General features: G+C 38.2%; 1 protein-coding gene across 2 annotated transcripts in view; it reads left to right on the top strand.

The window, feature by feature from the left end:
• The window catches only part of IL13RA2 (interleukin 13 receptor subunit alpha 2), a 97,248-nt gene that overhangs the window by 51,553 nt on the left and 18,188 nt on the right, over positions 1-27,507 (top strand). For both annotated transcript variants that reach the window (XM_060408465.1, XM_012107504.3), the window contains exons 3-6: positions 19,006-19,132; positions 24,780-24,931; positions 25,983-26,136; positions 27,131-27,251. In XM_060408465.1, the coding sequence (XP_060264448.1) occupies positions 19,006-19,132; positions 24,780-24,931; positions 25,983-26,136; positions 27,131-27,251 (554 nt within the window). The remainder of the gene's footprint in view (positions 1-19,005; positions 19,133-24,779; positions 24,932-25,982; positions 26,137-27,130; positions 27,252-27,507) is intronic.

The following is a 27,507-nucleotide window of genomic DNA, read 5'->3' on the forward strand; positions in this document are numbered from 1 at the left end:
ATTTCATGGCTGCAATCACCATCTGCAGTGATTTTGAAGCCCAGAAAAATAAAGTCTGACACTGTTTCCACTGTTTCCCATCTATTTCCCATGAAGTGATGGGACCAGATGCCATGATCTTCGTTTTCTGAATGTTGAGCTTTAAGCCAACTTTTTCACTCTCCTCTTTCACTTTCATGAAGAGGCTTTTTAGCTCCTCTTCACTTTCTGCCATAAGGGTGGTGTCATCTGCATATCTGAAGTTATTGATATTTCTCCCAGCAATCTTGATTCCAGCTTGTGCTTCATCCAGCCCAGTGTTTCTCATGATATATTCTGCATATAAGTTAAATGAGCAGGGTGACAATATACAGCCTTGACATACTCCTTTTCCTATTTGGAACCAGTCTGTTGTTCCATGTCCAGTTCTAACTGTTGCTTCCTGACCTGCATACAGGTTTCTCAGGAGGCAGGTCAGGTGGTCTGGTATTCCCATCTCTTTCAGAATTTTCCACAGTTTATTGTGATCCACACAATCAAAGGTGTTCATAGGTGTGTGAATTTTTCTCTGGGCTTTCTATTTTGTTCCATCCATGTATGTTTCTGTCTTTGTGTCAGTACCATACTGTCTTGATGACTGTAACTTTGTAGTGTAGCCTGAATTCAGCCAGATTGATTCCTTCAGTTCCATTCTTCTTTCTCAGGATTACTTTAGCTATTCGAGGCTTTTTGTATTTCCATAGAAACTTTGAAATTATTTGTTCTAGTTCTCTGAAAAATAACACTGGTAGCTTAATGGGGATTGCATTGAATCTATAGATTGCTTTGGGTAGTACATGCATTTTCACTATATTGATTCTTCTGATCCATGAACATGGTATATTTCTCCATCTATATGTGTCATCTTTGATTTCTTTCATCAGTGTTTTTTAATTTTTTATATGTAGGTCTTTTGTTCTTTAGGTAGATTTATTCCTAAGTATTTTATTCTTTTCATTGCAATGGTGAATTGAATTGTTTCCTTCATTTCTACTTCTGTTTTCTTATTGCTAGTGTATAGGAATGCAAGGGATTTCTGTGTGTTAATTATATATCCTGCAACTTCATTGGTTAGCTCTAGTAATTTTCTGGTGGAGTCTTTAGGGTTTTCTAAATATAAGATCATATCATGTGCAAACAGTGAGAGTTTTACTTCTTTTCCAACCTGGATTCCTTTGATTTCTTTTTCTTCTCTGATTGCTCTGGCTAAAACTTCCAAAACTATGTTGAATAGTACTGGTGAGAGTTGGCATCCTTGTTTTGTTCCTGACTTGAGGGGAAATGCTTTCAATTTTTCACCACTGAGGGTTTATCATATATGGCTTTTATTATGTTGAGTTATGTTCCTTCTGTGCCTTCTTTCTGGAGGGTTTTTTTTTTTTTTGTCATAAATGGATGTTGAATTTTGTCAAAGGCTTTCTCTGCATCTATTTAGGTAATCATATGAATTTTATCTTTCAATTTGTTAATGTGGTGTATCACATTGATTGATTTGTGGATATTGAAGAATCCTTGCATCCATGGGATAAAAGCCCACTTGGTCATAATGTATCATCTTTTTAATATGTTGTTGGATTCTGATAGCTAGAATTTTGTTAAGGTGTTTTGCGTCTATGTTCATCAGTGATATTGGCCTGTAGTTTTCTTTTTTTCTGGCATCTTTGTCAGGTTTTGGTATTAAGGTGCTGGTAGCCTCATAGAATGAGTTTGGAATTTGACCTTCCTCTGAAATTTTCTTGAGAAGTTTCAGTAGGATAGGTGTTACCTCTCTCTAAATTTATGGTAGAATTCAGCTGTGAAGCCATCTGGTCCCGGGCTTTTGTTTGTTGGAAGATTTCTGATTACAGTTTCAATTTCTGTGCTTGTGATGGGTCTGTTAAGATTTTCTATTTCTTCCTGGTTCAGTTTTGGAAAGTTATACTCTTTTTAAGAATTTGTCCACTTCTTCCAAGTTGTCCATTTTATTGGCAGAAGTTGCTGATAGTAGTCTCTTATGATCCTTTGTATTTCTGTGTTGTCTGTTGTTATTTCTCCATTTTCATTTCTAATTTTGTTGGTTTGATTCTTCTCCCTTTTTTTCTTGATGAATCTGGCTAATGGTTTGTCTATTTTATTTATCTTCTCAAAGAACCATCTTTTGGCTTTCTGATTTTTGTTATAGTCTCTTTTGTTTCTTTTGCACTTATTTCTACCCTACTTTTTATGATTTCTTTCCTTCTACTGACCCTGGGTTGCTTCATTTCTTCTTTTCTAGTTGCTTTAGGTGGAGAGTTAGATTATTTATTTGATTTTCCTCCTGTTTCTTGGGGTAGGCTTGTATGGCTATGAACCTTCCCCTTAGCAATGCTTTTAGTGAATCCCATAGGTTTTGTGGTTTTTCCAGTGGTCATGTATGGATGCGAGAGTTGGACTGTGAAGAAAGCTGAGAGCCGAAGAATTGATGCTTTTGAACTGCATCTATTTAGGTAATCATATGGATTTTATCTTTCAATTTGTTAATGTGGTGTATCACATTGATTGATTGATTTGTGGATATTGAAGAATCCTTCCATCCATGGGATAAAAGGTGTTGGAGAAGACTTGAGAGTCCCTTGGACTAAAAGGAGATCCAACCAGTCCATTCTAAAGGAGATTGGTCCTGGGTGTTCTTTGGAAGGAATAATGCTAAAGCTGAAACTCCAGTACTTTGGCCACCTCATGTGAAGAGTTGACTCATTGGAAAGGACTCTGATGCTGGGAGGGATTGAGGGTAGGAGGACAAGGGGACGACAGAGGATGAGATGGCCAGATGGCATCACCGACTCGATGGACATGAGTTTGAGTGAACTCTGGGAGTTGGTGATGGACAGGGAGGCCTGGCGTGCTGCAATTCATAGGGTCACAAACAGTCAGACACGACTGAGAGACTGATCTGAATCTGAATAGGTTTTTGGTTTTTGTGTTTTCATTTTCATTTGTTTCTATGCATATTTTGATTTCTTCTGTGATTTGTTGGTTATTCAGAAGTGTGTTGTTTAGCCTTCATATGTTTGTATTTTTAATAGCTTTTTTACCCTGTAGTTGTCACCTAATCTTACTGTATTGTGATCAGAAAATATACTTTAGATGATTTCAATTTTTTTTTTTAATTTACCAAGGCTAGATTTATGGCCCAGGATGTGATCTATCCTGGAGAAGGTTCTGTGTGCACTTGAGAAAAAGGTGAAATTCATTGTTTTAAGTTGAAATGTCTTATAGATATCAATTAGATCTATCTGGTCCATTGTATCATTTAAAGTTTGTTTTTCCTTGCTAATTTTCTGTTTAGTTGATCTATCCATAGGTGTGAGTGGGCTGTTAAAGTCTCTCACTATTACTGTGTTATTGTTAATTTCCCCTTTCATACTTGTTAGCATTTGTCTTACATATTGTGGTGCTCCCATGTTGGGTGCATATATATTTATAATTGTTACATCTTCTTCTTGGATTGATCCTTTGATCATTATGTAGTGTCTTTCTTTGTCTCTTTTCATGGCCTCTATTTCAAAGTCTGTTTTATCTGATATGAGTATTGCTATTCCTGCTTTCTTTTGGTCTCCATTTGTGTGAAATAACTTTTTCCAGCCCTTCACTTTCAGTCTGTATGTGTCCCTTGTTTTGAGGTGGGTCTCTTTTAGACAACATACATAGGGGTCTTGTTTTTGTATCCATTCAGCCAGTCTTTGTCTTTTGGTTGGGGTATTCAACCCATTTACATTTAAGGTAATTATTGATAAGTATGATCCTGTTGCCATTTACTTTGTTGTTTTGAGTTTGAGTTTGAGTTTATACACAGAATAGGTGTATAAACCTTCTCTTTCCTGTCGAGAGAAGACCCTTTAGCATTTGTTTTAGAGCTGGTTTGGTGGTGCTGAATTCTCTCAGCTTTTGCTTGTCTGTAAAGCTTTTGATTTCTCCTTCGTATTTGAATGAGATCCTTACTGGGTACAGTAATCTGGGTTGTAGCTTTTTCTCTTTCATCACTTTAAGTGTGTCCTTCCATTCCCTTCTGGCTTGAAGAGTTTCTATTGAAACATCAGCTGTTATCCTTATGGGACTCCTCTTCTCAGTTATTTGTTGTTTTCCCCTTGTTGCTTTTAATATTTGTTCTTTGTGTTTGATCTTTGTTAATTTGATTAATGTGTGTCTTGGGGTGTTTTGCCTTGGGCTTATCCTGTTTGGGCCTCTCTGGGTTTTTTGGATTTGGGTTATTTCCTTCCCCATTTTGGGAAGTTTTCAACTATTATCTCCTCAAGTATTTTCTCATGGCCTTTCTTTTTGTCTTCTGGGACTCCTATTTTGAATGTTGGGACATTTAACATTGTCCCAGAGGTCTCTGAGGTTGTCCTCATTTCTTTGTATTCTTTTTTTCTTTTTTTCCCTCTCTGCTTCATTTATTTCCACCATTCTGTCTTCCACCTCACTTATCTTATCTTCTGCCTCAGTTATTCTACTGTTGGTTCCCTCCAGAGTGCTTTTGATTTCAGTTATTGCATTATTCATTATTGATTGACTCTTTTATTTCTTCTAGGTCTGTTAAACTTTTCTTACATCTTCTCAATCCTTGTCTCCAGACTAGTTATCTGTAACTCCATTTTGTTTTCAAAATTTTGGATCATTTTTACTATCATTATTCTTAATTCTTTTTCAAGTAGACTCCCTATCCCCTCCTCTTTTGTTTGGTTTACTGGGCTTTTATCATGTTCCTTTATCTGCTGAATATTTCCTTTTCATCTTGTTTAGGTTACTGTATTTGGGGTGGCCTTTCTGTATGCTTGAAGTTTGTGGTTCCTCTTTATTGTGGTGGTTGCTCCCTATGGGTGGGGTTGGATGAATGAATTGTCAAGGTTTCCTGGTTAGGGAAGCTTGCATTGGTGTTCTGGTGGGTGGAGCTGTATCTCTTCTCTCTGGAGTGCAATCAAGTGTCCAGTAGTGAATTTTGAAGTGTCTATGGGCTTGCTGTGACTTTTTGCCACCTGTATTCTAATGCTCCTGGCTATGTTCCTCTGTTGTTGGAGAATTAGCTTGGTATGTCTTGCTCTGAAACTTGTTGGCTCTTGGGTGAAGCTTGGTTTCAGTGTAGGTATGGAAGCTTTTGGATGAGCTCTTGTCTATTAATGTTCCCTGGAGTCAGAAGTTTTCTGCTGTTCTCAAGTTTTGGATTTAAGCCTCTTGCCTCTGGTTTTCAGTCTTACAGTAGCCTCAAGACTTCTCCATCCATACAGCACTGATGACAAAACACCTAGGTTAATGGTGAAAAGATTCTCCACAGTGAGGGACACCCAGAGAGGTTCACAGAGTTACATGGAAAAGAGAGGAGGGAGGAGGGAGATAGAGGTGACCAGGAGGAGAAGAGGCAGAATCAAATGGGGAGAGAGCAGTCTAGCCAGTAATCAATTCTCTATGTGCTCTCCATAGTCTGGAACACTCAGAGAGGTTCACAGAGTTGCACAGATAAGAGAAGAGGGAGGAAGGAGATAGAGATGACCAGGAGGAGAGGAGAGGGAATCAAAAGGAGAGAGACCAATCTTGTCAGTGATCAGTTCCCTAAGTGTTCTCCACAGCCTGGAACACTCAAAGAGATTCACAGATTTGGGTAGAGAAGAGAAGAGGGAGGGAAGAGATAGAGGTGACCTGGGGGAGAAAAAGGAGAGTCAAAAGGGGAGAGAGCAATCAATCCATTAATCACACTGCTAAGTAAAAATGGGTACTGAATACTGGATTCTTAAATGCACAAAATTGATAACAAATACCAAAAAGCAAAGATTAAAAATTTAGAGTAGAGGTTAAACTCTTAAAAATACAATATTAAGAAAACAAAGCAAAATCGCAAAAGTTATGAAAAATATATGAAATTTGCTTTAAAAATAGGGTCTTTTTTTGCAAGGTAATAGTAGGTTTTAAAAGGGAAAATTAAAGGATCAATAAAGAACTTAAAAATTAAAAAAATTAAAAATTAAAAAATGATAATAGTAAAATATATCTAGGAACTTTTCTGGAGCTGTTGAGGGCAGTGTTGCATCAGTTCAGTTTCAGATAGTTCTTTGTTCCAGCTAATACGTTTTCTCAAGGTCTATATGTTGCTTCCAATGTAGTCAAGGCTAACTATAGGGTTTTAATCTGTTGCACCTGTCACTTCCAAAGTGGTTCCCTCTTCTTTGTTTACTTTGGCTTCCTCTGTCTGCAAGCCTCTTCAGTATCTAACTTTCACCCTGACACAAGGGGTTGAAGGTGGTCATTTATTTGGGCTCACTTGTTCAGTTGTGGTGCGGGGAGGGAGAACACTACAAACAAATATCACTGGCATGTGTGGGGAGTGCTTGCAGTGCCTGGGCCACATTGGGTTTGCCTCTGCTCAGGTGTGTGTGTTTTCCCGGTCTACACTGCTCAGGCTCCAGGTTGCTCTGCAAGGGAACTGTCTAAAGAGGGCCCTGGGTTGGGTGCACTTCGCAGGTCTAAGCCTCTCAGGTTCAGGTTCTTGGGTACTCCGCAAAAGCACAACCTTGGTTGGGCCTGCGTTTTGTGCCCTTCCCAGGTTCGAGCAGCTCAGGCGACCAGATGCTTGGCGAGTGCTCTCTACCTAGGTAGGGTGGTGCATCTTATCTCCTCCCCAGTCTTGGTTGCTTGGTTTCCCGGGTGCACAGTGGGAGCACCTTCTCAGGTGTGCCGTGTGTCTCCTCTGGGGAGCTGATCTTTGGCTGCGACCCTCCTGATGGGTGTCAACCATCCAGGATCCCAGGAAGACTTGGTTAGCATCTGGGAGCCTGCTCGCAGTTTAGTAGAGGATGCCATCTCTCAGGCTGAGTTTGCCCCTTGCCTTCCGGCTCTGGCTGTTGCCTGCCTGCCTCCCTGGCTCCAGTAGGGGATGGGCCAGTCCGCTGCTGGCTAGCTCTCCTCTGGTATTCGCTCAGTCCTTTGTTTTGTGAGCAGGCCCAGCAGTGCCTTAGGTTAGAGCTTTTTGTAGGGAAGTTCTCTCTCTCTCTCTCTCTCTCTTTCTTTCCTCTTTTTTTTTCCCCCTCTCTCTGGCTATCCCAGTTTGGGTTGCTATCTCCCGTTAGCTCCCTCAGATTACCCTCAGGGCATTCAGGCCCAGTCCTTACCTTAAGCAATGCACCCTGTGCCTCTCTGTTCAGCCCCTGCTTCCTGGTGGCAGACGCGAGCATCTGGGCTACTTCTCTGCTGGGAGTTGCAGTTAGGGGCATAATCTGTGGGTTTTATTTATTTATTTTTTCCTCCAAGTTATGTTGCCCTCTGAGATTCCAAAACTCCCCCCAGACCCTCCCCCCACCCCAAGTGAGAAGGTTTCCTGGTGTTTGGAAACTTCTTCTCATTTACAACTCCCTCCCTGGTATGAGTCTCTGTCCCTAACTCTTTTGTCTCTCTTTTTATCTTTTATATTTTGTCCTACCTCCTTTCGAAGACAATGGGCTGCCTTTCTGGGTGCTTGGTTTCCTCTGCCAGTGTTCAGAAGTTGTTTTGTGAAAGTTGCTCAGCATTCAAATGCTCTTTCGATGAATTTGTGGGTAAGAAAGTGGTCTCCCTGTCCTATTCCTCTGCCATCTTAGGACCACCCTAAATGTCTACACTTTTAATTTCCTTCCAATCACATTTGTATCATGCCTGTCTGTAGTATTTGCCCACCTACAAACAGTATCAAGTTTGGTGCACAAAAACAAGGAAATTAATAAAAGAATAAAGAATATTGTCACACATTCTTTAGCAAATTGGGATGATCAGTTCTTTGTCACAAAACACTGGAAGATGAACTGGGTTATGTTTTTGTTTTGTGCTCAGAAATGTTTTGTTCATCCATCAATTCTGGAGTTGAAAAAAGTTTGGGTGTAAGAGTTGGCTTGTGCATCAGGGAGAAATGCCCCACTTCCAATAGCCCTGCCATGCTCAGTTGTTGCTGGCAACAGCCTGGAGAAAGTGACCAACTTAGTGGCTCCAAAGGTGTGGCTAATTGTTAGTCAGCTCTGTTCCCTATACAATAAATATTCTAGATGAGAGAACTAGGTGGCCCAACTCCATGATCACTATGGAGAGGGGACCGGGATTATGATCTTTTTTTTTTTTTTTTTTGCATCCCTAATAACTTTTTATCGAATGCCACATACTGTTTATGTGGAGATAAACTGAGGCTATGGGTATTATCTTTTTTCAAATATAATTTCCTTTTGTTTCTGAAGACCAAGTAGGATAAAGGTAGGGACAAATAAACTTTTTTTTTCCCACTTACATAATTGCTTGTAGTTTATTCCTTTCCTTTCCTCTTTTCTCTGTGCATTTTTAAAAATTAATTTATTTATTTTAATTGAAGGCTATTTACAATACTTTGGTGGTTTTTGCCATACATTGACATGAATCAGCCATGGCTGTACATGTGTCCCACCCATCCTGAACCCTCCACCCTCCTCCCTCCCCACCCCATCCCACCAGGTTTGGGTTCCCTGCCTCATACAATAAATTTGCCTTGGTCATCTATTTTACATATGGTAATATGCACGTTTCAATGCTGTTCTCTCATATCATCCTACCCTTGCCTTCTCCCACATAGTCCAAAAGTCTGTTCTTTACATCTGTGTCTCTTTTGCTGCCTTGCATATAGGACCATTGTTACCATCTTTCTAAATTCCATATATATGCATGAATATACTGTATTGGTGTTTCTCTTTCTGGCTTACTTCACTCTGTGTAATAGGCTCCCGTTTCATCAACCTCATTAGACATGACTCAAATGCGGTTTTTTTTTTATAGCTGAGTAATATTCCATTGTGTTTATCTATCACAACTTTCATATCCATTCATCTGCCGATGGACATCTATGTTGATTCTATGTCCTAGCTATTGTAAACAGTGCTGCAGTGATCATTAGGGTACATTTGTCTCTTTCAATTCTGGTTTCCTCGGTGTGTATGCCCAACAGTGGGATTGCTGGGTTGTATGGCAGTTCTAGTTCACGTTTTTTAAAGAATGACTTTTAAAGTTGTTATTCCAAAGTTGTTACTCTAAGTGAATGTTTTGGGTACACAGTATTTGTTCACACTAGTATTGGGGAACATTTGGGGGTGAGAAGAAGGGTGTAGAAGAAGGGTGTTAAACAAACAAAAGAGATTGTTTTGCTAGTTCCAGAGCAAGATACTGCATTGCTCTTCAGCTGTGACTTAATTTGAATAGAATGTAAGGTGTATTTAATAATAAGAATTTTACCTATTTTAAGAAATTGATGACCTGGAAGATTTTTTTAAAGGGTTGTAAAAGCCTGTTGTTGGTTTATTGGATGGAATTATAAAGTAAAAGGCTCTGATCTGCCCAGACTAGGAACAGATTCTGAAATGTGTAAGCTGCTTCATGAATTAACACTATAAACCTGTCAGTTGCCATGGTGTAAATTTGACTCATTGGAAAAGACTCTGATGCTGGGAGGGATTGGGGGTAGGAGGAAAAGAGGATAACAGAGGATGAGATGGCTGGATGGCATCACCGACTCGATGGACGTGAATCTGAGTGAACTCCAGGAGTTGGTAATGGACAGGGACGCCTGGCGTGCTGCGATTCATGGGGTCGCAAAGAGTTGGACATGACTGAGCAACTGAACTGAATAGCTTAAAACCTAATTCTGTAGCTTTGATAGTACTTCAGGAAACTTGTCAATTGGATGAACTCAAGATATTATACAGGAAACCATCTATAAAAAGAATTAGGGAATAAGATGACTACTTATGTTTTACAAGATTTATTGAACATGTTTCATAAATGTCAAGAAACAATGTTAGTATGTAATGCTGACAGGAACACAAATATAATCATGTTATGTATAACTGGATGCTAAAGTGGTATTTGTTAAAAGGAGATCCTACCTGTACTTTATTCATCTGTAGTGACTTTCATTATTCATCACGTGCCTTTTTTTTGCATTTTTGTGGGAAATGACAGTTGACTAAAAGCAAGCATGACGAATCTGTCTGATTCAAAGTCCTTTTATATTTGAAAGTACACTAAGTCATCTTCAGCATTCTTTATAAGTTACTCCACTGCAGGAAATAATAATTGCCACTTAGTATCTAAATCAGAATTGACTCATCAGGAGTTCATAGACTGATTTTACTATTATTGAGCTATGCATTGATCTCAAAATGTTGCTGGGCCTCAGGATCTGGCAGGTTCCAGAGGTGCTGATTATGATGTGGAGTCATGGCTATACTCTAGAAACTATGAATAAATATTTGTACATGTTGGATGGTCTCCTTGAAACAAGATTGCTTATTCAGGAAGCTGGCACTTTTGAGTCAAATCCTGAAACCATGGATGGATTCACACCAGATTAACTGATGGAACAGAATGATATCCTAGGGATAATTCCTATGACAGGAAATTGAGTTTCACTAAAGTGAGATTCTCCAGTATTCTTGCCTGGAGAATCCCATGGATGGAGGAGCCTGGTAGGCTACAGCCCACGGGGTCGCAAAGAGTCAGACACGACTGAGCGACTTCACCTTCACCTTCACCTAAGTGAGATGGAAAGACACTTATTATATGTTAAAAGGAACATAGTCTTTAGAATTAGATGTGGACATAATTTTTGCTTAAATTGTAGGACCTTGAATAATTTACTTAACCTTTCTGAGCCTCAAACAACTCATTTGTAATATTGGGATATTGTAATAATAATAGTAACTAGCAACATTTGTGAGACTTAAATGAGTTGATCCATATCAAATATCTGTAACAGAGCTTGACACCTGGTAAGAACTTAAGAAACTATAGTCCCTATTATTATCATTTTCTAAATCCCCTGCTAACATTGATGCTAGAGCCCAGATCTTCTAGTCAATGTCTTCTCATGTAAGACCATATAAATTTATCATTTCACTCAAAGACAACATTTAAGCCTTTGCAATCACCTTGAGGCAGGAAAGACAGGCCAGCACAAGGACGGGCTCCTCATGTATAGGCATTAGGCAGAAGGCAAAGCCACCTCCCTGTTTTGCACTTAATGAGACCATGATGCAGAGAAGAATGGCATCTAGAACGAACCCTTTGTAGCATCTGAGCAAGAAACTCTGACCTTGAAAAGCATGGAGGATGTGCAAATAAAAAATCACAGGTTGCTGATGACCCTTTAGGAATTTTCACATGTGGTGCTCAACTAGTAAGGGAAATTTTAAGGAAAACAGCTCTTAAAGAGCACACACAGTGGCTTTAGGAGACAAGTGCACAGGACTGGAAGCTGGTGCTACCTGCTACCTGGTGCAATCTGAGCCAAACCTCAACCTTCCCTTCAATAAATACTCCACCCCTCATCAAAAAGACCCCCACCCATTCACAGAGCTGAAAATGAGATTAAAAGGAGGGCATCAACACCCTGTGGGTATTCCTCACTCAGGAGGATGCCCACACCCTTTGCATCTGCCCTGAATAAACGGCTTCTCTCTGTTCTCTTTGTTCCTCAGTCTCAGTGTGAGTTTGTGTGTGTGTGAGTGTGTGTATTTTTCCTTGGTTTCTTGTGTTCCTTACCCAGATTCTTTCGGACAAGTTGAAAAAGAGCTTGGACTTTGGTAAAGCTTTTCCTGTATCAAATCTACTTTTCCATTTCTGGTAACTCAGATGGTAAAGAATCGGCCTGTAATTCGGGAGATCCGAGTTCGATCCCTGTGTTGAGAAATTCCCTTGGAGAAGGAAATGGCAACCTATTCCAGTATTCTTACCTGGAGAATTCCATGGATAAATGAATCTGGTGAACTTCAGTCCATGGGGTTGAAAAGAGTCATACATGACTGAGTGACTAACACACTACTCAAGCATAAGTTCTCTTCTATTTTCCCCATTTTCTTGTTCTCCTAACCCTATTCCAATTGCTTTGACTGATATTTTTAAATAGTTTAAATAATGTGAATAGAAAGCATCAAATTTCATAACACTGATTTTTTTTTTTCTAAACGACAATAGAAATAACACGGCCATACTTCCCTTTAGGTGGTTTTTATAAGCCACATTAGTGACATTGCAAAACTTCATTCATCATTTTCGATAGATAATATTTGTCTTTGTAACTTAGTAATTGCCTTTTTAAAGAACCTGTGGCCATTTCAGATACTTTGGAAGAATCTTTTTTTCTTCTTTGTCAAGGTAGAGAAGAAACTTTGCTACAAAACCATACTATGTAAGTGATTGCATTATTAGCCTTACAACATATTTCTGTTCCTTGCTTCTTTTACCTTTCATTTCAGTGTGGATTTTGCAAGCAGTGGGATCTTTTTCAAGTCACATTACTTCTCTAAACCCCAGTCTTAATGATTGTAGATATGTAATACAAACTGTTATACCTACAGATTTGTTAAAATAATTCAATATATTTTTGTAAACTATAAAACATTTAAAAAATGCAATAAATTGTTATTACTAAGACAAAAACCAATTAAGGTAGCTAATGGGTCAAAAAGAATGGTAAAAGAGGTTAACAATAAGGGCCTTTTTATCAACTGTGCACAAGTAGATTTTGCTGAAGTAGTAGGAGGAAACGTGTGGATTTGGAGTGTTTTCTAGTTTTTTCTGAGTAATAAGATGCTCAGAAGCAAACCCCTTAGAGCAATTTACTATTCTCTTTCACATACATTATCTCATTTAATCTTAAACCCAAAACTGCCAGGCTGGAGTCATTACCTCCACATTATAGATGGAAATTGAGTTATAATTTACCTCTAAGCAAATTAGTTTTCCAAATTTGCTGGCATATTGAGTGCAGCACTTTCACAGCATTATCTTTCAGGATTTGAAATAGCTCAACTGGAATTCCATCACCTCCACTAGCTTTGTTCATAGTGATGCTTTCTAAGGCCCACTTGACTTCACATTCCAGGATATCTGGCTCTAGGTGAGTGATCACACCATCATGATTATCTGGGTCGTGAAGATCTTTTTTTGTACAGTTCTGTGTATTCTTGCCACATCTTCTTAATACCTTCTGCTTCTCTTAGGTCCATACAATTTCTGTCTTTTATTGAGCCTGTCTTTGCCTGAAATGTTCCCTTGATATCTCTAATTTTCTTGAAGAGATCTCTAGTCTCTCCCATTCTGTTTTTTTTCCTCTATTTCTTTGCATTGATCGTTGAGGAAGGCTTTCTTATCTCTTCTTGCTATTCTTTGAAACTCTGCATTCAGATGCTTGTATCTTTCATTTTCTCCTTTGCTTCTTGCTTCTCTACTTTTCACAGCTATTTGTAAGGCCTTCCCAGGTAGCCATTTTTCTTTTTTTCTATTCCATGGGGATGGTCGTGATCCCTGTTTCCTGTACAATGTCACGAACCTCCGTCCATAGTTCATCAGGCACTCTATCTATCAGATCTAGTTCCTTAAATCTATTTCTCACCTCCACTGTATAATCATAAGAAATTATATTTAGGTAATATCTCAATGGTCTACTGGTTATCCCTACTTTCTTCAATTTAAGTCTGAATTTGGCAATAAGAAGTTCATGATCTGAGCCACAGTCAGCTCCTGGTCTTGTTTATGCTGACTGTATAGAGCTTCTCCATCTTTGGCTGCAAAGAATATAATCAATCTGATTTCGGTGTTGACCATCTGGTGATGTCCATGTGTAGAGTCTTCTCTTGTGTTTTGGAAGATGGTGTTTTCTATGACCAGTGCGTTCTCTTGGCAAAACTCTGTTAGTCTTTGCCCTGCTTCATTCCGTATCCCAAGACCAAATTTGCCTGTTACTCCAGGTGTTTCTTAACTTCCTACTTTTGCATTCCAGTCCCCTATAATGCAAAGGATATCTTCTTTGGGTGTTAGTTCTAAAAGGTCTTGTAGGTCTTCACAGAACCGTTCAACTTCAGCTTCTTCAGCATTACTGGTTGGGGCATAGACTTGGATTACTGTGATATTGAATGGTTTGCCTTGGAAATGAACACAGATCATTCTGTCTGGAAAAGGTCAGTTCTCATTTGAATCTCAAAGAAAGGCAATGCCAAAGAATGCTCAAACTACCACACAATTGCACTCATCTCACACACTAGTAAAGTAATGCTCAAAATTCTCCAAGCCAGCCTTCAACAATACATGAATCGTGAACTTCCAGATGTTCAAGCTGGTTTTAGAAAAGGCAGAGGAACCAGAGATCAAATTGCCAACATCCGCTGGATCACGGAAAAAGCAAGAGAGTTCTAGACAAACATCTATTTCTGTTTTATTGACTATGCCAAAGCCTTTGACTGTGTGGATCACAACAAACTGTGGAAATTTTCTTAAAGAGATGGAAATACCAGATCACCTTACTTGCCTCCTGAGAAATCTGTATGCAGCTCAGAAAGCAACAGTTAGAACTGGACATGGAACAACAGACTGGTTACAAATAGGAAAAGGAGTACGTCAAGGCTGTATATTGTCACCCTGTTTATTTAACTTATATGCAGAGTATATCATGAGAAATGCTGGGCTGGAAGAAGCACAAGCTGGAATCAAGATTGCCAGGAGAAATATCAATAACCTCAGATATAGAGATGATACCACCCTTATGGCAGAAAGTGAAGAGGAACTAAAAGCCTCTTGATGAAAGTGAAAGAGGAGAGTGAAAATGTTGGCTTAAAGCTCAACATTCAGAAAACGAAGATCATGGCATCTGGTCCCATCACTTCATGGGAAATAGATGGGGAAACAGTGGAAACAGTGTCAGACTTTATTTTGGGGGGCTCCAAAATCACTGCAGATGGTGATTGCAGCCATAAAATTAAAATATGTTTACTCCTTGGAAGAAAAGTGATGACCAACCTAGACAGTATATTCAAAAGCAGAGACATTACTTTGCCAACAAAAGTCTGTCTAGTCAAGGCTATGGTTTTTTTCAGTGGTCATATATGGATGTGAAAATTGGACAGTAAAGAAAGCTGAACACCGAAGAATTGATGCTTTTGAACTGTGGTGCTGGAGAAGACTCTTGAGAGTCCCTTGGACTGCAAGGAGATCCAACCAGTCCATTTGGAAGGAGATCAGTCCTGGGTGTTCTTTGGAAGGACTGATGCTGAAGCTGAAACTCCAATACTTTGGCCACCTCGTGTGAAGAGTTGACTCATTGGAAAAGACTCTGATGCTGGGAGGGATTGGGGGCAGGAGGAGAAGGGGACAACAGAGGATGCGATGGCTGGATGGCATCACTGACTCGGTGGACATGAGTTTGGGTGAACTCCCGGAGTTGGTAATGGACAGGGAGGCCTGGCATGCTGCAATTCATGGGGTCACAAAGAATCGGACACAACTGAGTGACTGAACCGAACTGAAAGCACATTAGTGGTTGAGGCAGGGCTGAAATCCATTTTGATATTGGTATTATTTTGTTTGTATTATAACAAGCTCCTTGGCCATATATCTATTGGTTTATTCAAAAATTAGTCAGTCCTGTCAGCTTTTACAATACTGTGCTGTGATTCTATATTTGCTTTAGATGGCTTTTAGCCCCACCTTTAAACTCCCCTATCTTGTGACTTATAGAATCTGTGTCCTGGCCCCCTGGCTGTTTCAGGAAAGCCTATTTTTATTCAGTGTGCTTGATTGTCAGACAGGAAGGAAAGTATTAGAGATTCAATAAATGTCTCTAAGTTGGAAAGGGGGAAAAGGGGGGCTATGATAATTACTTATGATAATCCATTTCTTGAGAAACAATGTTATTGGTAAGTACCTGGAGTTTCTCCAGTAATGCAAGAATTGTTCCTGCCAACACTTAGAACAAAGAGTTTATCTAGCATGGCTTTCAAGAGGTGGGGAAGGGAGGCTGAAACCAGGAACTAGCTTTAGGCTTGCCTTCCCAAAGATGATTCTTAGTGGAAAACTGTCTGAGCAACAGTGTTATGTAAAACTGGGTGGACAGAAACAAGAAGTTGTTTGCCACATTGATCTTAGGTCTGGAACCTCTCTAGTGTAGTGGTTATCAAGGTGTCTGACACTAGGCTCTCTAGGTTCAAATCCAAGCTTCACCATTTATGGCCTGTAGTAACTTGTAGGAAGTTGTTTAATTTCTTCTCTTCTCAGTTTCTGGTTTTTAACATGGGAATAAAAATAGTGCATACATCCAAGGCTGACTGAGTATTAAATGAGATTATACATATAAAGGGCTTAGCACAGGCCAGTGCCTGAAATGCTGGGAATGCTGAATCAATAGTAGGAGATATTTTTATCATTATTATAGATGTTATGATTCATCACTTGCACCTTGCCTCTTCAGACAAGATTTATCTGGAATAGTATTTGGCAAAAAAAAAAAAAAAAAGCGCAATCAAAGTTTGTTGAATTATTACTCTGCTAAAAATGTCATGATGATAAAACTGTGTGGTGGGGTTGATGGTTTTGGTGGCAACTGTAGGTTTAGGAAAGTTTGCAGGGAGAGACTTCTTTCTGGAAAGATAGGTGCAGGATAGACTTCTTATAACAAGAAAATTTAGTCAGCAGAAAGGGCTCAAGAGAACTATTTTTCAGACCTAACTCTACTCCCCATAAGTTGTTTAAGCTAGGATGACTCACTTTCCTCTTTGGGTATTTCCTCATTTTAAAAAATAAAATGACCAGATAAGTGATTGTTAACTGTGGGCTGGGAATGGGGAGTATATCTGAAACTGTTTCAAATTTTGTATCTCTGCATTTCTATCCCCCATCTTTCATTTGCCTTCAGATCCCTTGTGAAAAACTCTGTCCTTCTGCTAACTACTGGAGAAGGAAATGGCAACTCACTCCAGTACTTTTGCCTGGAAAATCCCATGGATGGAGGAGCGTGGTAGGCTACAGTACCTGGGGTCGCAAAGAGTCGGACATGACTCAGTAACATCACTTTCACTTTTATGCTAACTCCCTCATTGCACTAGTGACAGTCTTGTAACCCAGAAGCTGAGGAAAGAATTGTCTTCACGTTCACTTGGGTAAGAAAGTCTAGGTGGGACACTAAGTGTTATTCAGGAATTCCTTTTGTGGATTTCTAGATAATTGATTCAGGAAGCCAGCTAGCCTATTTCCTATTTTTGCTTAAATGTGTTTAACTGATCCAGGAAATGCTATTTGATGGTCTGAGTTTAATTTCAATACCCTATAAATAGAATAGAAGCAAGTTATTTTTAACTCTTTATTTAGCTTTTATGCTGTACATGACGAGGGGCTAATGAAATATTTAAGGAGAGATTGATAGTAGGGCAAGCATGATTGTCTTCATCCTTATAGGTAATATGAAAGAATTTGTTTGTCAGACCTATTGCCTTGGATCCAAAAGTAACCAGTCTTTTTAATCTCAATCTGTAAGAGCATCTCTATGGCAGAAATGTGGCCTTCTGTTCACCAAACCCACTTATTACTTACACATGCCTTAGAAGGCAGCAATGGGCTGGTGATGGGGATGAAGGAATTGTGTAGAGAGATTCATTGGACCTCAGTAAGAGGAATGGCATCCCCTTACAGTTGTATGAGACATAGAAAAAGAAATAGCATGGTGTTGCTTCACCCTGGCTAGCTAACTTAAGGAAGACTTAAATGCTGGAGTCCCAAGGGAAAAGCTTTCATAATACTGAGCCAAACATGTGGGATCCAGCATATTAGGGTGGAAGGGCACTAGACTGGGAATCACATCTCTGTTCTACTTCCAGCTTTGTTACTAATTTACTAACTTACTGTGTAATCTTGGGCAAGTCTGAGTTTTACTTCCCAATATATAAAGGAGGATTGGACTAGCATTGCCTCCAATATACTTGCTGGCTCTAACAGTCTGATTCCAAAATTCCATTATGTAATAATTGAAGCCTAGCAACATGAGAACATTACAACTGGAGCAGGTAAGACTGAGAGGGTGGGGCAGGGAAAAGGGTCTGTCCTGCATAATTAACTTAAGTAGGAGAAAAGAAAGGCAGTCTCTGACTGTTGGGGTAATTGACTTTTAATCCTTCCTGTGAAATTGTTGGTTTTAAGAATATAGACTGAAAGAGAAGTGTAGAACTGGAAGTAATGCTTTTTCATGGAAAGGAGAGTATTTTTTGATTGAATAGATGTGTGGAGACATGAATCCTTTTAGTTTTGATCATAAAACCAGTATTCTTCTGTGGAAAAAAATTATTAAATTTTATTCTGTGTCAGTAAATTGCTGTTTTAAGAGAGGTGATGAATTCAGATTTGTCCTTACTGTATGTGATGTGAAATGGTTTGGAGGCAGGAAAGACTGGATAAGGAGATCCCTGATGATGAGATCCTCAGCTTAGGAAGGTGTAGTGATAATGGAGAAATTGGATGGGAGAGGGAGGGATTCAAAAACCTCAGGTTTCTGGTTTGGACAATTGGGAAGATTATGGTGCCATTTACTGATATAAGAAATACAGGGAAGAGTAGAACAGATAGGAGAGTAGATGATGAGGATTTAATGTTTATGAAGAAATGAAACAAAGTTCTGAGTTATCTGAGGCTTTGGTATATTTGCTATTGATTCTGAGATTTTATCAATATTCAGATAACTTTCAAATAATTTTTGTCTCAGAAAAGAGTGTGTGTATGTATTAGTGTGTCTTCTTGGTGGCTAGTGGGGAATATCACTATGGAGACCAACGATATAATTCCCCCCACAAATAGATAAGAACTCTCAGGTGGGTCTGGTTCAATCTTCAGGCTGAAGGCTATTTGAGGTCATCATATCTTGGTCATAGCATGTGATGTATAATGTGTGTGTGTGTGTGTGTGTGTGTGTGTGTGTGTGTGAAAGCCGGGGGCTGAAAGGATATGTTTGTGTCGCCTTGTTTTTGCTTTCATAAGAAGGATGAGACAAAAATCTTCTTTTCCAATTATTTTGGTTTCAAGCTTGATTTATGTTTTTTCTGTTTAAATGGTTCTATGGGGCACAGTTTTCCCAGTTCTTGGTGGAAAGCCCACAAAGAGTTCCCAACTGTATTTTTAATCACATTTAATCCATATTGAAGTATGATAATGTTAAAATTTTATCTTTTTCCTTCTTAGAGTGGACATTTCAAGGTATTAAATCTTAGAGAAATGGCTTTCATTCATTTGGATATCAGATGTCTATATACCCTTCTTATTTGCACAGCTTTTGGCTCTACTTTGTCTTCAAATGCTGAGATAAAAGGTAAACCAAGAATGGAGTAGTTTTAAAATCAGAGATATTAACTGCCTTGTCAACCTACCATATGAAAGAGCATAAATAGATAAATTATTATTGGAAATATTTCAGGGAGCCCATACACAAAAGATACGTTCTTACTAGTCAGCCTCATGTGTAATGTAACTGATGATAATGTTTTATGGGATAAATGCCAAGCTAAAATATACTTTCTATACCTTTTCATATAATCTTTTCTTTTTTTCTTTTTTGGTTATTGACTTTATTTTTTTAATTTAAATTTATTTATTTTAATTGAAGGCTAATTACTTTACAATATTGTATTGGTTTTGCCATACATCAACATGAATCTGCCACGGGTATACACATGTTGCCCATCCTGAACCCCCTCCCACCTCCCTCCCTGTACCATCCCTCTGAGTCATCCCAGTGCACCAGCCCCAAGCATCCAGTATCATGCATCGAACCTGGACTGGTGATTTGTTTCATATATGATAGTATACATGTTTCAATGCCATTCTCCCAAATCATCCCACCCTCTCCCTCTCCCACAGAGTCCAAAACACTGTTCTATACATCTGTGTCTCTTTTGCTGTCTTGCATACAGGGTTATCTTACCATCTTTCTAAATTTCATATATATGTGTTAGTATACTATATTGGTGTTTTTCTTTCTGGCTAACTTCACTCTGTATAATCGGCTCCAGTTTCATCCATCTCATTAGAACTGATTCAAATGTATTCTTTTTAATGGCTAAGTAATACTCCATTGTGTATATGTACCACAGCTTTCTTATCCATTCATCTGCTGATGGACATCTAGGTTGCTTCCATGTTCTGGCTATTATAAACAGTGCTGTGATGAACATTGGGGTACATGTGTCTCTTTCAATTCTGGTTTCCTCGGTGTGTATGCCCAGCGGTGGGATTTCTGGGTCATAAGGCAGTTCTATTTCCAGGTTTTTAAGGAATCTCCACACTGTTCTCCATAGTGGCTGTACTAGTCTGCATTCCCACCAACAGTGTAAGAGGGTTCCCTCCTCTCCACACCCTCTCCAGCATTTACTGCTTGTAGACTTTTGGATCGCAGCCATTCTGACTGGTGTGAAATGGTACCTCATTGTGGTTTTGATTTGCATTTTTCTGATAGTGAGTGATGTGGAGCATCTTTTCATGTGTTTGTTAGCCATCTGTATGTCTTCTTTTGAGAAAATGCCTGTTTAGTTCTTTGGCCCATTTTTTGATTGGGTCGTTTATTTTTCTGGAATTGAGCTGCAGGATTTGCTTGTATATTTTTGGATTAGTTCTTTTTCAGTTGCTTCATTTGCTATTATTTTCTCCCATTCTGAAGGCTGTCTTTTCACCTTGCTTATAGTTTCCTTTGTTGTGCAGAAGCTTTTAAGTTTAATTAGGTCCCATTTGTTTATTTTTGCTTTTATTTCCAATATTCTGAGAGGTGGGTCATAGAGGATCTTGCTGTGATTTATGTCAAAGAGTGTTTTGCCTATGTTTTCCTCTAAGAGTTGTACAGTTTCTGGTCTTACATTTAGATCTTTAATCCATTTTGAGTTTATTTTTGTGTATGGTGTTAGGAAGTGTTCTAGTTTCATTCTTTTACAAGTGGTTGACCAGTTTTCCCAGCATCACTTGTTAAAGAGATTGTCTTTTCTCCATTGTATATTCTTGCCTCCTTTGTCAAAGATAAGGTGTCCATAGGTGTGTGGATTTATCTCTGGGTTTTCTATTTTGTTCTATTGATCTATATTTCTGTGTTTGTGCCACTACCATACTGTCTTGATGACTGGCTTTGTAGTAGAGCCTGAAGTCAGGCAGGTTGATTCTTCCAGTTCCATTCTTCTTTCTCAAGGTTGCTTTGGCTATTCGAGGTTTTTTTGTATTTCACAAATTGTGAAATTATTTGTTCTAGCTCTGTGAAAAATACCGTTGGTAGCTTGATAGGGATTGCTTTGAATCTGTAGATTGCTTTGAGTAGTATACTCATTTTCACTATATTGATTCTTCTGATCCATGAACATGGTATATTTCTCCATCTATTAGTGTCCTCTTTGATTTCTTTCACCAGTGTTTTATAGTTTTCTATATAGGTCTTTAGTTTCTTTAGGTAGATATATTCCTAAGTATTTTATTCTTTTCATTGCAATGGTGAATGAAATTGTTTCCTTAATTTCTCTTTCTATTTTCTCATTATTAGTGTATAGGAATGCAAGGTATTTCTGTGTGTTGATTTTATATCCTGCAAATTTACTGTATTCATTGATTAGCTCTAGTAATTTTCTGGTGGAGTCTTTCGGGTTTTCTATGTAGAGGATCATGTCATCTGCAAACAGTGAGAGTTTTACTTCTTCTTTTCCAATTTGGATTCCTTTTAGTTCTTTTTCTGCTCTGATTGCTGTGGCCAAACTTCCAAAATTATGTTGAATAGTAATGGTGAAAGTGGGCACCCTTGTCTTGTTCCTGCCTTTAGGGGAAATGCTCTCAATTTTTCACCATTGAGGATAATGTTTGCTGTGGGTTTGTCATATGTGGCCTTTATTATGTTGAGGTATGTTCCTTCTATTCCTGCTTTCTGGAGAGTTTTTATCATAAATGGATGTTGAATTTTGTCAAAGGCTTTCTCTGCATCTATTGAGATAATCATATGGCTTTTATTTTTTAATTTGCTAATGTGGTGTATTACATGGATTGATTTGCGGATACTGAAGAATACTTGCATCCCTGAGATAAAGCCCACTTGGTCATGGTGTATGATCTTTTTAATGTGTTGTTGGATTCTGATTGCCAGAATTTTGTTAAGGATTTTTGCGTCTATGTTCATCAGTGATATTGGCCTGTAGTTTTATTTTTTTGTAGCATCTTTGTCAGGTTTTGGTATTAGGGTGTTGGTGGCCTCATAGAATGAGTTTGGAAGTTTACCTTCCTCTGCGATTTTCTGGAAGAGTTTGAATAGGATAGATGTTAGCTCTTCTCTAAATTTTTGGTAGAATTCAGCTGTGAAGCCATCTAGACCTGGGCTTTTGTTTGCTGGAAAATTTCTGATTACAGTTTCAATTTCTGTGCTTGTGATGGGTCTGTTAAGATCTTTGATTTCTTCTTGGTTCAGTTTTGGAAAGTTATATTTTTCTAAGAATGTGTTCATTCCTTCCAAGATGTCCATTTTATTGGCATATAATTGCTGATAGTAGTCTCTTATGATCCTTTGTATTTTTGTGTTGTCTGTTGTGACCTCTCCAATTTCATTTCTAATTTTATTGATTTGATTTTTCTCCCTTTGTTTCTTGATGAGTCTGGCTAATGTTTTGTCAATTTTATTTATCCTCTCAAAGAACCAGCTTTTGGCTTTGTTGATTTTTGCTTATGGTCTCTTTTGTTTCTTTTGCATTTATTTCTGCCCTAATTTTCATATAATCTTTTCTAAAAAAGAGGCTGTTTACCCAAAACCTCATTGTCTGGTACCCAATTAACTGAAAACATTCCTTAATTACTCAGTTCAGTTCAGTCGCTCAGTTGTGTCTGGTTCTTTGAGACCCCATGGACTGCAGCACACCAGGCTTCCCTGTCCATCACCAACTCCTGGAGCTTGCTCAGACTCATGTCCATTGACGTTGATGCCATCCAACCATCTCATCCTCTGTCATCCCCTTCTCCTCCCACTTACAATCTTTCCCAGCATCAGGGTCTTTTCCAATGAGTCAGTTCTTTGCATCAGGTCGCCAAAGTATTGGAGTTTCAGCTTCAGCATCCGTCCTTCCAATGAATATTCAGAACTGATTTCCTTTAGAATGGATTGGTTGGATCTCCTTGCAGTCCAAGGGACTCTCAAGAGTCTTCTCCAACACCACAGTTCCAAAGCATCAATTCTTTGGCACTCAGCTTTCTTTATAGTCCAACTCTCACATCTATATATGACTACTGGAAAAACCATAGCTACCTTAACTTATAAGACAATTAAATAAGTTTTAAAAATACATAAGTTTAAAATGAATTTTAAAAATAATTACACAATTATTAAGTCATGTCTAATGAACTTTTCATTGCAGAAGATAATTAGAAAAATGTATTTAACAAAAACTTCTAATCATGAGTTGAAACAATAGGATTGTCATTTCATCTTCAACAGAGACCTTCTTTATTTGGTTCATGGGGCTCTCATTTCAAATCATTATTTGTGGCATCATTTATTTCTGTTGATTTTTTTTACTTTTCTCAATAAGTAATATGAAGTAAAGTATTAAAATGAAAAGCAGAGCAGAAATGAGAAGAAATTATTAGCAGAAAGGCAACATGAGGGCAGTACTATGTACTAGATTTGCTAGTAGGTTTAGTAAGTTTATGGGACTTCCCTTTTAGTTCAGACAGTACAGAATCTGCCTACAATGTAGGAGGCCCAGGTTTGATCCCTGGGTCCAGAAAGTCGCCTGGAGAAGGGTGTGGCTACCCACTCCAGTATTCTTGCCTCAAGAATTCCGTGGACAGAGGAGCCTAGCAGACTATAGTCCGTGGAGTTGCAAGAGTTGGACATGACTGAGTGACTAACACTTAGTACATTTATAGAATAATTTGTTAATTTTTATTGCTTTCTAAATCAACAGATGAAGGAGCCATTGCCTCCTGCTGCCCCCTCCCTTGAAATAAAATAAGTTGTTTCCTGTCACTCAGCTGCCTGCCACTTTTTTTTTGAGTCCTTCCAAAAAATGGTTCAGGTTTGCATATTCTACAAATAGCTCTGAGCTTTAGTTAACCAGAGGATTCAATTATCTTGAATGGACCAACAAAATTGGCCTGTTCCCCTAATTCTTAAGGCACTTAGCCAGAGTAGTCATATTTTATATTTTCTATCCCTTTTTGTGTGTGCCATATTTTATATTTTCTGTCCCTTTGTATGTGTGTGCCATGTATGTTATGATGTTATACATATAGTAAACACTAGATTAATACTGACAGGTTCTTGCTATGAGAGAGATTTATGTAATAAAATGTTCCTACCCAAGACCAAATTGTGGTCTATATGACTGCAGAGATAACTCCATGTTGAATTTCTTATTTCTATGAAAACAATACCTAGATAGGCTAAGTCACATTTACATATGCAATTTCTTAAAGAAGGGAAAACTATGTAATAGTAATCTAGATTTTTAAAAACAGCTTTTCTGAGAATTAATTCACAAGACATAAAACTTATTATTTTAAAGCATACTGTATACTTGTTTTTAGTATATTCACAAAGTTGTATAACAGCCACAATTATAAAATTCCAGAATAGTTACATCACCACCAAAAGAAATTTCATATCCATTCAGTAGTTACATCCCATTCGCCCCTCCCTCCAGCATCTGGCAACCACTAATTGATTTTCTGTCTCTATGAATTTACCTATTCCAATATCTCACATAAATGAAATCATGTAATATGTGGGCTTCTTTTACTTAGAGTAAGGTTTTCAAGGTTCAGTCATGTTCTAGCATATATCAGTATTTTATTCTTTCTTATGGCTGGATAATATTCCATTTTATGAATATATCATAGTTTATTTTTTTTCATTCATCAGTTGATGGACATATGAAAGTAATCTAGATTTAGAAATCTTTGTCATAAAATACAGAATAAATTAAAATATTCTATTGGTTTTATTTCAGTTAATCCTCCTCAGGATTTTGAAATAGTGGACCCTGGATATTTAGGTTATCTCTATTTGCAATGGCGACCTCCAGTGTCTCTGGATAATTTTAATAAATGCACTGTAGAGTATGAATTAAAATATCGAAATGTTGATAGTGAAAACTGGAGGGTAAGTAAAGCATGCACTTAAGATACTAGAGTGCTTATTAGTTTTCTTGTGATTCCTGATGTCGGTGTCTGCTCTTGTTTCTCAATATCTCTTGTATCTCAATAGCTATTATTAAGATATAAGTTGCATGCCTGCTGCTGTCTCCTGTGCATCCTGCAATGTCTGTTTTCACCCCAACCACTATTAAGACTACCATTGGAAGTACAGGAAAGGAAAATCTGATCTCATGGAATATGGACTTATAGACTTATACATTTTACCATATTTCAGAGTTACTTAAATACTGTGTATGGGTCTTACATATGCTACTGGATGATGTGAGCTTTTTCTTTGTAGTGAATTAAGCCTTATTTTTCTTTGTACTCACCCTACGGAACACAGCATGGTTCTTTGCATATATTGTAGTAAGTGCTCAGTGAAAGTTTATTGAATTATTAACTATTTATATAGTCAACAAGCATGTTCTTTCAAAGATTTTGATTGTACAAGGAATTCTGTTATCTTCTTAATTCAGCTAGGTAGTTTCAAAGAACGATTAAAATCAAACATTCATTGAGCAACTTTTTTCTGCCAGCTACTTCACTAGCTAGGTATCAGGAATAGAAGGATAAATGATATATGATTTTAGTCCTTCAGATAGTCACACTTTGTCTGGCTTCCTCCAGTTACCACCAAGATTGTATATGATTCCTATTTCATATGATTTTTGAAAGGTGATAAATTGTCATGTAATAGGCATATGGTACATGAAAATTATCCCTTGAGCTATAAGTTGGTTATAGCTCAAGTTCCTGCCACAGAGCCTTTTTTGTCTTCCAGAATTTGTTTTGAATAAGGTGTTAAGATTCAAATGATCTCATCAAATGAAGTAATATGCAGAAGGTGAACTCTGCCAAAAATATATCTGGGACATTTTATCAGATAATCATCTGGAATTTCTTAGCTATTGAAGACTCTCCAGAGTATTAATGACTTTTTAGTCTTAATAATGTGGCTTATGATACCATTATTGTTTCTAAGCTTGACTTTGTCTCATCTTTTTATCAAACAGACGATCATCACTAAGAATCTACTTTACAAAGATGGGTTTGATCTTAACAAAGGTGTTGAAGCAAAGATACACGCACTTCTGCCAAGGCAATGCACAAATGGATCAGAAGTTCAAAGTTCATGGTCAGAAGCTACTTACTGGATATCATCACAAGGTTAAAACAAAGCTCTCTTTTCATAGTTAATACTGTTAGAAAAATCTATATGGGAAGTAAGTTCTTTAACACTTATACAGAAGATTATATGTATAGTTGAGAATGTGGCACAAAATAGAATCCTTCTGAGGAGTGGGTGACTGGTGTTTTGAATTCTTTTTTTTTTAAATTTTTATTTTTACTTTATTTTACTTTACAATATTGTATTGGTTTTGCCATACATTGACATGAATCCGCCACGGGTGTACATGAGTTCCCAGTCCTGAACCCCCTCCCACCTCCCACCCCATATCACCTCTCCGGATCATCCCCGTGCACCAGACCCAAGCATCCTGTATCGAGCATAGACTGGCGATTTGTTTCTTACATGATAGTATACATGTTTCAGTGCCATTCTCCCAAATCATCCCACCCTCTCCTTCTCCCTCAAAAGTCCAAAAGTCCGTTCTATACATCTGTGTCTCTTTTGCTGTCTCGCATACAGGGTTATCATTACCATCTTTCTAAATTCCATATATATGTGTTAGTATACAGTATGGGTGTTTTTCTTTCTGGGTTTTTAATTCTTTAAATCAGAAAACATATGTGGCAAAACCTACATATTATTTCATGCATGCATGCTCAGTCATGTGCAACTCTTTGTGGCTCCATAGACTATAGCCCTTATTAGGTTAATATAGATCCCAGTTTTGGGCTCATATCAGTGAATATACATGCAACTATGCAGCTGCTCAGAGCATCCTAGAATTATTAATTTGGCACTTCTGCATATGCTTACACTAGTACCAATAAATGAGCCCTCAAAAGTTTTTGATTTTGCATGTTCCACTTAAAGTGAAGTGATTTCCAACAACTTCCTTTGGGGATTTTCCTGATTATGTTGATTGCTAAATGAAGTGGAGAGGTCAAAGGAAATGAAATAAAATTGCTTAGTGATTTCCCAAGTGATTCATTACCATGTCTTTCAAGCATTCACAGTTTATTCATTTCTTAGGAAATTTGGACACTAAAATTCAGGATATGGATTGTGTATATTACAACTGGCAATATTTACTCTGCTCTTGGAAACCTGGCATGGGTGCCCACTTGGATAGCAACTACAGCTTATATTACTGGTAAGTATTTTATAATAAGAATTCCATATCCAGAAGATATCTATCAAAATTAATCCACAGTATTAGTAACTGTATTTTCATTAGGGCTTCCCAGGTAGCTCAGATGGTAAAGAATATACCTGCAATGCAAGAGACCTGGGTTCAATCCCTGGGTTGGGAAGACCCCCTGGGGAAGGGAATGGCAACCCACTCCAGTATTCCTGCCTGGAGAATTCCATGGACAGAGAAGCCTGGAGGGCTACAGTCTTTGGGGTCG

This window comes from Ovis aries, chromosome X, assembly GCF_016772045.2.
Source record: "Ovis aries strain OAR_USU_Benz2616 breed Rambouillet chromosome X, ARS-UI_Ramb_v3.0, whole genome shotgun sequence".
NCBI classification, from domain to species: Eukaryota; Metazoa; Chordata; class Mammalia; order Artiodactyla; family Bovidae; genus Ovis; species Ovis aries.